This window comes from Callithrix jacchus, chromosome 1, assembly GCF_049354715.1.
Source record: "Callithrix jacchus isolate 240 chromosome 1, calJac240_pri, whole genome shotgun sequence".
Taxonomy (NCBI): Eukaryota; Metazoa; Chordata; class Mammalia; order Primates; family Cebidae; genus Callithrix; species Callithrix jacchus.
The window spans coordinates 63,925,298-63,941,696 of NC_133502.1; the positions used below are offsets into that span (position 1 = coordinate 63,925,298).

A 16,399-nucleotide genomic window follows, 5' to 3' on the forward strand; every position below is an offset into this window, starting at 1 on the left:
GGTGCTGGGACTTTTACACAACAATTAAAAGTTGGGGTGGGAGGAAGAGCAGCTGAGACTGTCTAAAGACAAATCCTTTTACAACTAATACCAGCCTAATTATATTAGGAAAAGATGGCCCAGAGAGGCAAGAATGGAGGCCAGACATTACCAATATTCCCCAAGAAAAATCAGCGAGGATGCTGCACCTCACTTAGCAGGCTGCGTAGGGTAGAAGTTACCAGAGTGAGGTATCAGAAATCAGAAAGGTCTGGCGGGGCACAATGGCTCACACCTGTAATCCCAGCACTTTGGGAGGTCAAGGTGGGTGGATCACCTGAGGTCAGGAGTTCAAGACCAGCCTGACCAACATGATGAAACCCCATCTCTACTAAAAATACAAAATTTGCTGGGTGTGATGGCGCATACCTGTAATCCCAGTTACTAGGGAGGCTGAGGCAAGAGAATCACTTGAACCCGGTGATTCTCTTGAGGCAGTAATTGCAGTGAGCTGAGACCATGCCACTGTGGTCCAGCCTGGGCAACAAGAGCAAAACTCTGTCTCAAAAAAACAAAAAAGAAAGAAATCAGGGTGACTGAGCCATGTTCGAAGACACCACACGGGACTCTCCTTACTGTTGACTGCATTAGTCTGACATCTGAGCCTCATCAATGCCATATCACTACCGTTCTTTAAGATTTGTGGTGTAGTAGACACACACAGGCCACTGAGCTCGAAAGTGCAAGACGTGGATTTGAGCACCAGTTCTGCTGTCCATGAGCTGGGTACTGTGAGCAAAATTACTTAACCTCTCTGAGCATCTTTCCTCAGCTGATAAAAAAGTTGTGTTGTCTGTCTCCAAGGGTGGGGCCCTAGACCAGCAACATGATTATTTCCATGTCAAAAAGCTCTCCTGGGTCAGGCACAGTGGCTCGCACCTGTAATCCCAGCACTTTGGGAGGCCAAGACAGGTGGATTACCTGAGGTCATGAGTTCGAGACTAGCCTGGCTAACATGGTAAAACCCCGTTTCTGCTAAAAATACAATAATTAGCTAGGTGTGGTGGCGCCTGCCTGCAGTCCCAGCTACTTGGGAGGCTGAGGTAGGAGAATCACATGAACGCGGGAAGCAGAGGTTGCAATGAGCAAAGATCATATCACTGTACTCCAGCCTGGGCAACAGACTGAGACTCTGTCTCAGAGAGGGGAAAAAAAAAAGCTCTCCCAGGTCATATAACAGCACACACACACACACACACACACACACACACACACACATACACATGAGAAAATTCAGGATACTACATTAAGCCTGCTATGAGAAATTTCATTTCATAAGTAATTTTATAACACATAGCTCCCACTAAACTTTTAATCTTTACTAGCTGTTACAAGTCAACCTTGTTCAGTTTTGACTGCCTTAACCCATTTAGATCACCACTGATGCTCATTCTCTTATAGTCTAGTATCATATAAACTTTAAAAAGGAAATGGTATGTCTGTGGACAAACTGGAGAAGGAATAAGAGGCAGGGCATGTGTGAAAGTTCTCCCTGATTTTCCAAAGCAGAAATGACCAAGTTCTCCACAACAAGACTGCTCTGGCATAGTAGCAAATGTGGTATCTTTTTTTCCAGTGCCAACATTCCGTTGCTCTGCAAATACTTGGTTTGGGCATAAATCACCTTTAAACACAAAAACACCTTTAAAATTAGGCACTTTAACCCTATGTACAACATTGAGGTTTCTTAGGGAATATCTGAAATTAAAACAATAATAATGACTTTTCCTCATCTTCTCTTACCCATTCACTGATATCCTTCCTCAGATTATTTACTATTTACTTACCTTCAGTTTATTTTTAAATGACTGAGCTTATTTTCATGACAAAAGTTGAAGAATTTTAGGTTATTTTCATTTTTTCTTAACTATATTTTCTCATTTTTTTAATGATTATATATGACTGTCTTTTAAAAGGTGAGTACAATTTTGTAATGAATGACTTACCTCAATAATTTTGATAATATCCCGTGGACCAATAATTTCTGGGTCAAACTTAACAAGGGCTTTGCTGGTGGCAAGGGCAACGGAGGCATAGGTGATGCCGTTTGTCCTCATGAGTTTGGACTCTATGTTGTGGACACAGGACGCGCAGGTCATCCCTGTGATCTGCAACACAGGATGGCAAGAATCCCACAACCCCAGGATCAAGGGAAGCCTGTAAAGGGCCCTCAGGGGAGTCTGGGTGACAGGCAACCACGAGCCTTTCCCTCGTCAGCACCACCTCAGCACCGCTCCTAAGACCCTGAACTCCACCATCAAACTCCGCATGTGAGATTCTCAATGTTCTTCCAGTGGCTTCAGGGATCAAACAGTGGTTCTTCCCCAAAGCAGGTACTAGGAGACAGCCAATCATGAAGCAGATGGCAACAGACCAAGGCTTGATTTCCAGCTCTGATAGGGATGGGCTTTTATAAGCCCCTCTCCACCGTCTGTTACCTCACCGGCAATGCTAGGATACTAATGCCTGCATAGGGATGTGCACCTCTGTGAAACTCACTGTACTCCTGACATACTCGCCGTAACCCTGAGTGTTGCTGGCATGCGGTCTGCAGCTGCTGCTAGCATCCTCCCTACTTTAGTGCTCTGCTGGCTCCAAGGGTACAAGAGGAAGGTGGCCAATGGAGGAGATGTAATCAAAGGTGATCCCAAGGTATAAATAGGGGTGTTGACAAGTGAAGCGAAGGACACTACCAGAAGGAGAAGCTCGAAAAAGACGAAAGGCAGGACAGCACGGGGTGTTCAGGCAACCATCAAAAGCCAAGCTTGTCTGGGCACAGGATGTACAAGGGAATAAAGGGAAGGCTACAGTGCTAGGTGGGTCCACAGCCTGAAGGCTCTCAAGCAGCCAACTGCAGTGTTGCTAAGCTAACACTTCATGGGAAGTCACTGAGGGGTAATGAGCACTGGAATGACGTGACTGGAGCTCCATGCTGAAATTCGCATCAGTGATCCCAGAATAAATACCAAAAGAGCCAACAGTCCCATCTGGAATTAGGGAGGAAGAAGAGGGGAGCTCATCTGTAATGAGAATGCATTCAACTTGGCCCAAGACCCAGGAAATAATGGGAATACAAGAACCACCAGGCAAACTTAAGAGCTTACCTGTTGGCAGGTGACTGCCAACAGAATTTTTAAAATCAAGTCTCCAAATATTTCAATGATGCTTCTCTGCTTTACCTTGGTTTTTATAACAACAATAATAATAGGCAGCATTTGTTGTGCACTTGCAATGTGGCTGGTGCTGTTCTAGGCATTGTGCTGTTCAAGCCAACCCTGAGAGGTAGGTCTCAGAACTGCAGTACTGAGAGGCTTAGGAACTTGTCCAAAGTCACACAACCAGTGAGGGGCAGAGCTGAAGCACATTCCCAGATGGGCTGGCTCCAGAATCTGCTCCAAGCCCCTGCCATCTGCAGCATGAGGTGAGTCTTCTCAGAGCAGGTTCAGAAGTACCCCTGCAGCAACAGGGCCGAAACTTGAACCTGGCTTTTAAAGCCTATGCTGCCAGTGCCGTACGTACCATGTTGTGCATCCTTACATGGGAAAGGGAAGTCTTAAGTGTGACGTGCTATTCCTGGGATATATATTAGGCAAATATAGAGTGAATTAGACAATTCACACTTCTGAGTATCAGTGGTCAACATTTCCCAGTAGACTAATTAAATACAGAAGTTCACATAAAATGTGAACATGTGATGACGATGTCACTATTGACATAGCATGGATTAAAAAAAAAAACACTATAATAACAAAATACCATTTAAACGAAATGTTCACCTTTTCCAATAATCCTCTTGCTTAGATTTTCCACACAGAAGTCTGAGTAGGCAGAGATGTCCACACATAAATCCAGAGGTTTGTAGCAGAGACCCTGCCCCTCTTGTGGGGCTGATCCAAGCTGTGACTCAGCAAGTCTTAGCTGTGCCCTCCACACACAGGGAGGCCCTACCATAGCAAAGAGTTTGCTCCACAAGAACACGGCTTATCAGGAGCTCAGGGGCCTCTGTGTTCTCGACGCTTTCCCTTCAAACATCCACTTAGCACTAATGGCACTGACAAAACACACAAAGGAAGTAGAAACCCTCTGACCTGGGTAAAGCAGCATTATTCAATTCTCTGTGAGTTCTTGTAAGTCTCCCTTTGCTTACACAATAAAAGCTGTACAAAAAGTATAGAAGTGCTTTCAAACACAGCACCAGACACTTCCATTGTTTTCAATAATGTGTTGGCATGTAGACAGATGGGAAACAATACCTCCCCACCCAAAACACTGGCAACAATCACCACCTGGAGCACTCACCTCAGACAGAGTACTGGGGAGCACTTTGGCTCTCTAGACATCCATGCACTATAACAAGTCCTTTTCTCTTAGAATGGCACTTGCTACCACACGGACTTCCCTCTTCTGCCTTGAGATACTTGCAGGCATGCCAGCTTCTTTTTAGGCTTGAAGGACTGTGTTCATGTTCAACTCCCCCAGACCACCAAGCTCAGGGCAGCCCACCGTCTTTAATTCCTCTTTCTTCTATACTCCTGTAGCTCACAATCTCTTCCCCCTAATACCCTGAATATACTCAGTGGGATCCCCCTCCCATGACTTTTTAACATAACTGACCTTTCTTAAAATGAACAAGTCATTGTTGGCTTCAAAGGAAAGCGAAACAAACAAGATACCCAACAACAACAAACCAGATATGTACAAGACAGGGAAATTTACTAATCTCAAAGATGGATGCTGTCCAAAATGCAAATTGTCAGAAGCCTGTAACCCCATAACATAACCACCATACTTACAATCAGCTCAATGCTGCCATCGGAGCCTGTGTAGTCCTCCATGACTGCAGCCTCAAAGCCCAGGTCCTGGATGAGCTGAGCTATCTCGAGTGGCTGGACGACCTCTGGATCATACTTGATCTCTGCCTTTCCTGCCATCAAGGCAACCAACACGGAGAGAATACCTGGAACCATCAGGTCACAGCTGTAACACTGTGGGTGGGCAGGGCCTCTGGGATGACATGGTCAACATAACCGAACAAAAACACATCTCCCCAGAATCCTCTAGAACAGTGGTTTTCAAACATGACTGCACATGAGGACAGCTTGGAGAGCCTTCAACAATCACTATGTCTGGTCTCTAACCCACACCAACCAAAGAGTCTCTCGGGGTGAGTGGCAGGCATCATTTTTTTAAAAAAAAAAAAAAGCTCCCCAGGTGATCCTAATGTACAGGGAAGTTTAACAACCACTATTCTAGAAGAACAATGCTTCTCAAACTTTAATGGACATATGAATCACTCTATGACTTTGTTAGAAAAGATTCTGACTAGTCGGTCTAGCATGAGGTTTGAAAGTCTGCAGGTCCAGCCAGCTCCCAGGTGATGCTCATGCTGCCAGCCCATGGACCACATTCTGACTCAGGCTTTAGAAGACACCAATGAAGCAAGGAATGTGGTCTGCAGTTATTGACTGCTGTTAGAAAAAGGAACAGCTTTTTTTTTCCCTCCAGACAATTTCCTACAAGGAAAAAATAAAGCATTTTCAAAAATGGTTTTCCTTACTCTTTCATTGTTTCTAATGACTCAGGTATGAAAAAGAAATCCCACAATCTTGCTAACACTATTTTGTTAGTTTAAAATGGGAGAAAAAGTCTCATTCACATAAACAAAAGGAATGAAGTGCTTCAGAAAGGATGCCACATGGGATAAAAATGAGGAGTCAAGTCAGGAACAGAAACATAGGCTTTAGGATATTGTAGGCTAATTTTATGAGCAATCAGCCCATGGATAACAAGATATTAACATCTCCATCTGCTAACAGTCACTCTAGAGCTGCAGGACACTACAATACATAGTGAACAAGAGCTGGAAAAACATGTCACCTGAATTCAAGGTTGGTTTTAAGGGCCAGGGAATTCAAGCAAAAAGACACACCACTGGGGTAAGAAAAGAGAAAGTGATTCTGGTGGCAAGGTAGAGTCATAGTTAAGAGATTTTCCAAACAAAAAAAGGGACAGGATTTTGTTGTACTTTCAGGTTTAAAAGTATTGTAAATGCACTCTGGAGGACAAAACTTTGACATTTCCACATATTTCTGTCCTGTTGCTCCTGTAAACACTCTCTGGTTTAAAGGAACAACAGGGCAGAATATTTGAAATTGCAACTTCTATACAAAATGCAGGTTATTTATTCATTTTATAGTAAGGGGTTGATGGGATGGGAGGGAACAAAATATGGAATAATACTAGCACAATCTAATTGAGAAGTGTATCCATAGAAAGTACCACGACCTTTAAACTGGATTTTCCACAGCTAACTTACTCAGAGATACATTTTGTCTCAAACTAAATACTTCTTCATGAACAGAATGCCGGTTATACAAGGACATTAGACAAACATCTCTGCTATATTATGAAATTGCTACCTGATTATTAGGGCTATTGATAAACATGGTTGCTGGAGATTCTGAAGGGAGCAAACGAGGTCTATAGACAGCATTCCCAAGTTCAACATAGGTGTTCATCTCTTACCAGCTTTATTCTGCAGATTCCTTTCTATGGTAGATATGCAGGATGCACAGGTCATGCCTTTGATCTGTAAGAAGCACTTCTGTGGTGCCACTGCTCTGGTTGATTGTGGGGACTTTGCCAAGATGTCCGGGGTATGAATGGTAGGGAGCCCCCCAGCATGGGGAGCCACTTCCTGCACAGATACAGGTACACCACCTATAGTTTGCACCATGGAATTCCCAGCACTGTGGTTTCCAAGAGAGTTGGTGGAACAGTTTTCTAGGATAAAATGTCAGAAAATATTCAAATTAGAAGAACAAATAATACGTTTTTCAGAACAAGAGGTTTCAGGGCTCTTGGTGAGGGTTTGTGGTCTCAGCTCCCACCAAGCAGCATCAGCCCCTGGGCTCCAGTAACTACCCTGTCCCTCAGCCATCCTGGAGGAGGGGGCTTCCTGGAGTTATTAATCTCTGGAGTTCTTCCCATTGCCTATTTGGATTTCCAACTCTCCAACACCTTTGTAAATAGTTCCCTGTATTAAATCCCTCCACTGAGCTACCCTATAACTTCACCTTATCTTTCATTTCCTTCAGGAATACCTACTGTATGTGGGTGCTAGTGAGTCTAAGGAGAAACAAATCACGCTGGCCTCAAGGCTATCCTCAAAGAGCTCCTAATCAATCAAGAAGGATTGTTCAAATACAAACCAGCACACTAATGGTTTATTCTAAATTAAAGTTACCAGGTAAAATATAGGACATCCAGTTAAATTTGATTTTCAGACAAACAACAAATAATTTTTACTATATGTATGTCATGAATATTGAGTGGGACATGCTTATACTAAAAAACCATTCATTGTTTATCAAAAATTAAAATGTAACCAGACATCCTATATTTTTATTTGCTAAGTCTGATACCCAAAACACCTCTTGGGCTAAATACAATTCTCATAATCCTGTCCAATTAAAAAAAAAATCACTATTCTTTTCTCTCTAGGTTTACTTAATTAAATCCAATTGTTCTGCAACATGTAGTTCAGTGCTAATTTGTTTTTACTGCCAATAACCTGATTGCACTGCTGCAAGACTAAACATCGCACAAAAACAGGCAGATGTTGACCCTATACTATATTTCTTTTGAGTACGGGATTTACTCTTCTGTTGTGTTTTCCTTATTGATTTTTGTTTTTAAAGAAACTCCTTCCTGAAACTTAGGACAAAAGACAAAGCACAGAATGTTGCCAGGCCACTCCATGACTGCCCACTCCCTTCAGCAGTAGGTGTGCACTGTGTACACAGAGAGGAGGCAGCAAAGACTCACAGCTGAACAAACTTCTCAAGGACACAAAACTTCATCTCAGTGGCCACAGGCAACAACAATGTGGGAAACAAAAGTCCAGCCAGCCCTAAGCACTGAGATGCCAGTGGGCTTGCCCATGCCACTGAAAGCAGCTCCTCCTAGTGCTGGGCCCGCTGCTCCCTATACTACCGAGCTCCAGTCAAAAGGCTGAGGAAGCCAGCCATGTCCTGGTCCAGTCCACAGAGACACGCACATGCAGGGCCCATGTCTGGGACCTAATTGGTTACAACACACCACCCACACACCTGCTCATCACAACACGTGCCCCTTCCATCCTTATCTTCAGCCTCTCAACCATCTCCACTCACCTATCACCCTCTCTATCCCTAATCTAAGCTACCAGTGGGCTTCACCCATACCATGAGCCAGGCTGGGGTCCCACCTTCCCAGGGTCCTGAAGCAGCTGCCAAGGCCTCCAATGGCCTCCCTTATTTAACCCTGGAAGATACAATTCAGACCTTGGCCTCTGCAGCTCGCATTATGTCCAGGATGACTAGAAGACCCCTCCCCATCCCTCTGCTTCTTTCCCATCTCACAATCCCTCTTCCTGGGTCTCTGTCATCTTCCCTCACTCAATTCTGCATTCCCAGGCCCACAGTACCCTCAGAATTCAAGACCCTCCTATCCCACTGTCCTCCAGCATTTCAGCTAGGGGCTCATCCCAGTTACCCCTTTCCTCCATGGCCCTCCCCATTACACACCCCTCTTGGTGACCCCAAGCTTGGTGGAGCTGACCTTCTGAATGTCTTTCAAACCTACCTCTTTCTCTCCTGCCCCTTTATCATTCTCACCTGGCCTCCTATGTGGTCTCATTGCCTCAATGCACACTGTACCCTGATACTACACCAGTCTTCCAAAATATAATCTGATTTTTTGTGCTTCCTCTGATTAAAACCCCGATGGTGGCTGAGCATAATGGCTTACGCTTGCAATCCCAGCACTTTGGGAAGCTGAGATGGGAGGATTGCTGGAGGCCAGGAGTTCAAGACCAGCCTGGGAAACACAGCAACACCTTGTCTCTACAAAAAATAAAAATAAAAAAATTGGTCCCAGCTAGTCGGGAGGGTGAGGTGGGAGGATCGCCTGATTCCAAGAGTTCAAGGCTGCAGTGACCTATGACCATATCACTGTGCTCCAGCCTGGGCAACGGAGCAAGATCCTGTCTCTAAAAAAAATTAGATTAAAAAAATTTAATTAAAAAATATAAAAACCCTGGTGGCTCCCTCACCTTCACCTCTGCTTATATTAATCAAATCGGGAGATAAAAATCTGATTTTTACCAGCCAGTCTCTAGGTGATGAGAATAAGGTCTGTTGTTTAGCACACATATCTTTTGAGAAGGTGGTAATAGTTCTCTTGGTAAAAGAAGGGTCTGGATGGCCCCACAGTGCTCTAATTCAGTACACAGAATCAGAAGCCCAAATCCAAGGAGTTTAGCGTTCAACTACCTACGCATGGTTTGAATATATCCTCCAAATTTCATGTGTTGGAAACATAATCCCCAATGTGGCAATGTTAAAAGGTGGGTGCTTTAAGAGGTGACTATATCATGAGGGTTCTGCCCTCATGAATGGACAAATCCACTCATGGATTAATAGGTTATCAAGGGAGTGGCATTTGAGGCTTTCTAAAAAGACCAAGAGCCACCTACGCAACCATGTGATCACACTCAGCACCCCTGCCATGTAATGCCCTGTGGCACCAGAGTCCTCACTGGCAAAAAGCTGACAGAAGTGCTCACTACCAGATGTGGCCCCTCAACCTTAGACTTCTCAGTAACTTTAAAAACTAAATTCAGGGCTGGCGCGGTGGCTCGCGCCTGTAATCCCAGCACTTTGGGAGGCTGAGGCAGGTGGATCACTTGAGGTTGGAAGTTCAAGACAAGGCTGACCAACATGGAGAAACCCTATCTCTACTAAAAATACAAAATCAGCAGGGTATGGTGGTGCATGCCTGTAATCCCAGCTACTCAGGAGGCTGAGGCAGGAGAATAGCTTGAACCCAGGAGGCGGATGTTGCGGTGAGCCGAGATCATGCCACTGCACTCCAGCCTGGGCAATGAGAGCAAAACTCCATCAAAAAAGAAAAGAAAAAAGATATTCCGTATCTTTATAAATTACCCAAATTCAGCCATTCTGTTATAAGTAACAGAAAACAGACTAATACAAAATCCCAACTACATGAAAAACAAAATCTAGACACTTGGAGATTGTATTTCCTCTATCCTAACAAATTTAACAATCAAGGAGTTTGCAGGATTTTGTTCAACTGCTGACATGGGAGGCAGGGAGCAGGACTCACCTATCCCACCACCCAGGAGCTATAAGACACAAAGAGAAAAAGAGACGAGCTCAGACATGCCTCAAACATACATCAACTACATACCAGAAATGACTGAAGCCTCAAATCCCATGTCTTCTATAGCAGAGCTGAGTTCTTCTGGGCTAATTACGGAGGGATTATAAAGAACTGTTCCAGTCCCTTCGGCCAAAGAGACTGATATTTGCTGCACCCCTTCCCGCTGGGAGATCATGCCTTCGATGGAATGGACACAGGACGCACAGGTCATGCCAGCAATGGCAATCACAGTGGTACTGCACGTGCCCTGCACCTGGTTTCTTTGGGAGAAGCCAGGGGAATGACAACTAAAAGGCCCGTGATCTGTCCCACACCCTTCTGCTCCATCAGGAAGAGAAACTTTAAAGTTCCCAGGTGGAAGTGCTTCGATAGCCCTCTGCAGAGACACCGGGCTGGTACAAGAAGGGTCATACTGTACTTGGGCAGTTTTGTTCTCCAAGGACACTTGAATACTTTGAATCCCTGGGAGCTGGCCAATATTTTCTTCAATACTCAAGATGCAAGATGTACAGTGCATTCCATCTATTCTCAGTTGGAGGGTGACCACATGGTTTCCTTGGTTCCCCAAGGTCTCAGAATTATTAATATTCTGGTTAGCAGAAGTGAAAAGTCTCTTTGGGTAAGTGCTTTGTAACCGCTCAATATCAATTGGTCCCAGGCTTAAGGGAGCCACTTTGTTCTTGATGGCAGCCTCAAATCCCATGTCGTTTACATGGTCCCTGAGGTCTTCGGGCTGAATGAGATAAGGCTGATAGGTGATGACAGCCTCTTGGTTGCTGAGTGAGACTTTGACTCTCACTACTCCTTGCAGTTTCCGGACCTTACCTTCAATGGAGCTGACACAGGACTGGCAGGTCATGCCCTCTACCCGGAGCTTGACCACAGCCTCCTGGGCAGGCAAGGACCTTGAGGGCCAGGAGGCTGCCTTTCCTTCTGCAATGCTGGCCTCGAAGCCCATGTCCCCAATTTGATGACAAACCTGTTGTGGGCTCAAAACCGATGGCACATAGTTCACAGTGGCACTGCCTTGCTCCACAGAAACCTTAACACTCACAATGCCTTTCAAACTGGAAATCCTATCCTCAATGGACTTCACACATGACTGGCAAGTCATGCCCAAGATCCTGATTGTGCTGGTCGTCACCTGAGAAGAAGGGCCCAGGCCATCCAGACCACCTTCATAGCCAACATTGTCAAAAGCAAAACTCTTCTTCATTGCTGGTTCCCAGGCATGGGTAGGCAAAGAAAGTTTAGATAACATCTAAAAAGAAAAGAAATAATATTTATTGTCCTTAAAACTAAATATTTTCTACAGCACCCCAGCTTGTCTGGCACTGAGAAAATGGAAAACAATGCCACTTGTGTCAAAACATCCCAAGGGTAGAAGAACATAAAATACACAGAAGGAAAGCTAAAGGCATCACTTATAAAATGAAGAGGTTCTCATGGGTTCCTTTGAGCTCTGAGAATCTGTGATTATGGATCTAAAAGCCAACTGTCTATCTTCCTTAGTGAAATGTCTTTCTCACAGATGTGGAGGATTCTGAAGGAAAGAAGGCAAGCATGACACAACTTTACACACGGAACGCAGCACAGCTGGCCTCCAGCAGAGGCAGAGGTCATAGCGGTCCACAGTGGGAAGGCACAGATATCCCAAAGAAGGTCCCCTGGCTGATACCTCCCCCATAGAACCTAGTCCTTTCAGCTCAAACTTTGGGGGTCCTGCTGAAATGCAAACCCCAGAATAGACAACACTTTACTGCTATATCTCTTTATTGGGGTATCTGATTTTCTTAGCAGAGGTTAAATGTACTTGATACCCTTTGGGTCCTCCACAGGGTCAGAATCCAAAGGTGGGCCACAGGCCTATGAAAAAGCTTTGGGGGTATGCTCCCTGGGTGAGGTTAAATGAGTACCTGTGGCTGAGCCGAGGGGCGGGAGGGGAAAGGCTGGAAGAGCAGGAAGTTGACTTTCAGAGGAACTTCATAGTTCTGCCCGTGACTCGGTGTCATCACCCTCCTCAGTGTTCAGGAGAGCTGTAGTCATCACCTGAAATTTCAGGTGCATCACTGAATTAAAGGACCTATTTTTGTAACGCACCACAGTACAAGTATTATTTCCTGGTTTCTACACAGAATGATGTGATCTCAGTCATTCTATAAACAAGCAAAATCTTCCTTTCACAGGCTCCTGGCCTACAGCTCTCTTAACTAGATGTAGTTTTTACACCAGAACTATTATGTGCTTCAGAAATTTGGGAACAGGCCTTTATACATGATATCATTAAAAAAGCACATTTCTCTCTACTTGTACACAATCCTGCTTGTCTTCAGATAAGTCTCCATTACATGGTATGATCTCCTCCTTTTTCCTATGCATAAAATGCAGACCTTGCCAACTGGCTTTTGAGCAGTTTAACAACATAAATGTTTAAATAACTTCTAAAATACAGACTATATAAATGTTGATTTGTATGTCTACAAAGGTTTGGGATTAATAATTATATAGAATTTTAAATATTCACTGTGACATTCTCTAAGAGAAAAAAGGGAATAATTAGGTAATTTTTGGGACAGCCATTCAAAAGAGATTGCTGAATTGAGTAAATACATGAATGTGTAACGATATTGTTGAAGGATGGTGACATATTCTGAGAAATGAGTCATCAGGTGACATCATCATTGTGTGACCATCATAGAGTCACTGACACACACCTAGCCTACGACACACCTGGGCTATATGGTATGGCCTATTGCTCCCATGCTGCACACCTGTACAGCGTGTTACTGTACTGAATATTGTAGGCAACTGTAAAACAAGGGTAAGTATTTGTGTATCTAAACATATCTGAACACAGAAAAGGTTCAATAAAAATATTAAAGATTAAAAAATGGTGTACCTGTATGGGGCACTTAACATGAATGGAGCTTGCAGGACTGGAAGTTGCTCTGGGTGAGTGAGTGAATGAGCAGTGAGTAGACGTAAAGGCTTAGGACATTGTGCTACTGTCAATTTTATAAATACTGTATACTTAGGCTACACCAAATTTATAAAAAATACTTTTATTTCTTCAAGAATAAATTAACGTAGCCAGACACAGTGGCTCATTCTAATCTCAACGCTTTGGGAGGCTGAGACAGGAGGACTGCTTGAGCCCAGGAGTTCAAGGTTACAGTGAACTATGATTGCACCACTCTACTCTAGCCTGAGAGACAAAGCGAGACACTAGCTCTAAAAAAATTTATTAATTAACTTTGGCTTGCTCTAACTTTTTTACTTCATAAACTAAACTTTTTTACTTTTGACTTTTTTGTAATAACACTTAGCTTAAAGCACAAACACACTAGACAGCTGTATAAAATATTTTCTCTCTTTATATCCTTATCCTATAAGCTTTCTTAAATTTTTTATTTTTTAACTGTGTAAACACTTTTGTCAAAAACTAAAACGCACACATTAGCCTAGGCCTACACAGGGTCAGGATCATCATATCACTGTCTTCTGCCTCCACATCTTGTCCCATTGGAGGGTCTGCAGGGGCAATAACAGGCATGGGGCTGTCATCTCCTATAACAACAATGCCCTCTTATGGATACCTCTTAGGACCTGCCTGAGGCTATTTTACAGTTAACTTTTTCTTTTTATAAGTAGAAGGAATACACTCTAAAATGATAATAAAGACTATAGTAAATACATAAACCAGTAACATAGTCATTTATTAGCAAGTATTATATACAGAATTGTATGTGCTATAATTTTATGACTGGCAGTACAGTAGGTTGGTTTACACCAGCTCACCAAAAATACATAAGTAATGCACTACTATGACATTACAACAGCTGCGACATCACTAGGCAATAGGAATTTTTCAGCTTCATTATAATCTCATGGGACCAGTGTTGTATGTGCAGTTCATCATTGACTAAAACATCATTATGAGGCACATGACTTTATAATAAAGATGAGTTGGTGTAACAACATTAAGAGACAACTGACTAGCCACCTCAGAAACTTATTTGGAAACCTATATGTCAAAAGACATTTCAGACAGATCAAAGATTAAGATGTAAAAAAGAAATAATAAAAACACCAGAAGACAACATAGGAGAATACCTATAATAATCTCAAAGTGAGAAAAGCCTACATATAACAAACAAACTAAAACAAAACCAAAAAAATCCAAAAGCTATAGAAGATTGACATAACTAAAAACAATAAGGAAAAAAAAGTTACTCAAATGAAGTCAAAAGATAAATGAGTAACTGGGGGAAAAAAGATTTGCTTCGCATAGCATACATTAAGTGCTAATTTCTTTTATACACAGAGAGTTCCTCCAAAAAAGAAAAAGGCCAAGAATCCAAACAACAAAGAAGACAGTTCATTAAAAAGGAAATGCAAGTGGTTTTTAAATATATGAGAAAATATTAAAGAGAAATGTATCATTTCAACCACACTATGGCACAGTGCTCACCATCTTCTCCAGCACAGAGTCCTCCTACATTGCTAGTGGGAGTGTAACCTCTCTGGAGGGCAATTTGCAATACCCACTAAAATTACAAATTTACAGTCGGTCATGGTGGCTTGTGCCTGTAATCCCAGCATGAGAGTACATGACTTTGGGAATCCGAGGTGGGTGGATCATGAGGTCAGGAGTTCGAGACCGTTCTGGACGACATGGTGAAACCCTGTCTCTACTAAAAATACAAAAATTAGCTGAGCATGGCGACATGGACCTATAATCCCAGTTACTTGGGAGGCTGAGGCAGAAGAATTGCTTGAACCAGGGAGTCAGAGGTTGCAGTGAGCAAGAATGTGCCACTGACTCCGGCCTGGCAAAAGAGCAAGACTCCATCTCAAAAAAAAAATACAAATTTACGTACTCTTTTACCAAGAAACTCTACTTCTAAGAATTTACCCAATAAATATATTTGTTTATGTGTAAAAGGAAGCATGCCATGAAAATGTTAAATGTGAAAGACTGGAAAATCAATGTTAATCATCAAGAGGCTAGTTAATTAAATTACAGTACAGCCATAAATGGAATAATTCAGCTCTTAAAACAAATGATGTGGCTCTGTATGTACTGAAATAAGCTGATATCTATCATACTGTTCAGCAACAACAGCAAGGCACAGAAAATACCATATATATAGTATGTGTTTGTTATCTGTTGCTACATGACAAAGCAAATTTAGTAGCTTACTAACAAGGGCTCACAATTTTTCAGTTCAGACAGGTCTTGGCAGGGAAAGCTTGTCTCTTCTCCATATAGCACCACTGGAAGTGGTCTGAATGGGGCTGGCAGTTCCACTTCCAAGAAGATGGTTCATTCATTACATGGCTGCCAAGTGAATGCTCTCTGCTGGCTGGGGGCTCAGCTAAGGCTCTTGACAGGGACCTGGTTCTCTTCCACATGGCTTCTCTTTATGACTACTTGGGGACTTCAGAACTTGGGGGCTTCTAGGTGTCATAATAGCAAACACTCCTCTAAACACATCTCAAAGTGCAAGCTCTTATACAGCCTCTGCTTGCATCAAACTTGCTAATTCCCATTGGCCAAAACAAGTCACATGGCCCAGCACAGTCAATATGAGCAAGAATTACACTGCGCTTGAATACAGGGGTGTGTAGTCCACTGAGAGGGCTACAATTCTATCAAAGTGCTAGCACTACCTGTGTGAAACAAAAGCATATCATACAAATGGATGCTTGTATAGGCATGAATTATCTCTGGGACAATGCAAAAGCTTGTACAAAGTTTGAAAAAGATTAGGCAGCTGAAGGGAGCCAGGTAGCTGGGATACAAAGAAGAGTTACTTTCACTGTACAACTTACTGTACAATACACACATTACCAAATTCTAAAAATTAATTAATTTAAAAATTAACATGAGCACAAAGAAGAATCAGAACAGTGATTTGATTGTAGTTGGTGTTAAATACTAATTTAATTAAAAAGGAACCAAGGATAAAAGAAAAACTAAGATATTCAAGAACATTCATTTTCATATAGTACTTTATTAAGCAAAAACCTCTCCTTCTCATAAGAAAAATATAACCCTCACCATCTAGTTTGTTGGAAAAACAAATCCCTCATGATATACTACCCACCCACCCTAAATTTTTTGGTCCTTGCT

The 16,399-nt window shown here is 42.8% G+C and overlaps 1 protein-coding gene across 18 annotated transcripts in view; it reads right to left on the reverse strand.

Annotated features, from left to right (window-relative positions):
* The window catches only part of ATP7B (ATPase copper transporting beta), a 73,294-nt gene that overhangs the window by 28,545 nt on the left and 28,350 nt on the right, over window positions 1–16,399 (reverse strand). For 8 of the 18 annotated variants that reach the window (XR_013527879.1, XM_078352494.1, XM_035297456.3 and 5 more), the window contains exons 2-5: window positions 10,291–11,524; window positions 6,565–6,822; window positions 4,833–4,996; window positions 1,986–2,147 (exon numbers count right to left, since the gene is read on the reverse strand). Coding sequence is in view for 16 of the 18 variants with exons in the window: in XM_078352494.1 (XP_078208620.1) it covers window positions 1,986–2,147; window positions 4,833–4,996; window positions 6,565–6,822; window positions 10,291–11,524 (1,818 nt within the window). In the remaining 2 variants the exon portion in view is untranslated. Of the gene's footprint in view, window positions 1–1,985; window positions 2,148–4,832; window positions 4,997–6,564; window positions 6,823–10,290; window positions 11,525–12,179; window positions 12,313–15,470; window positions 15,679–16,399 lie in introns of those variants that run through there. The other 10 variants (XR_013527872.1, XM_078352444.1, XM_078352420.1 and 7 more) reach the window with 5 other exon arrangements.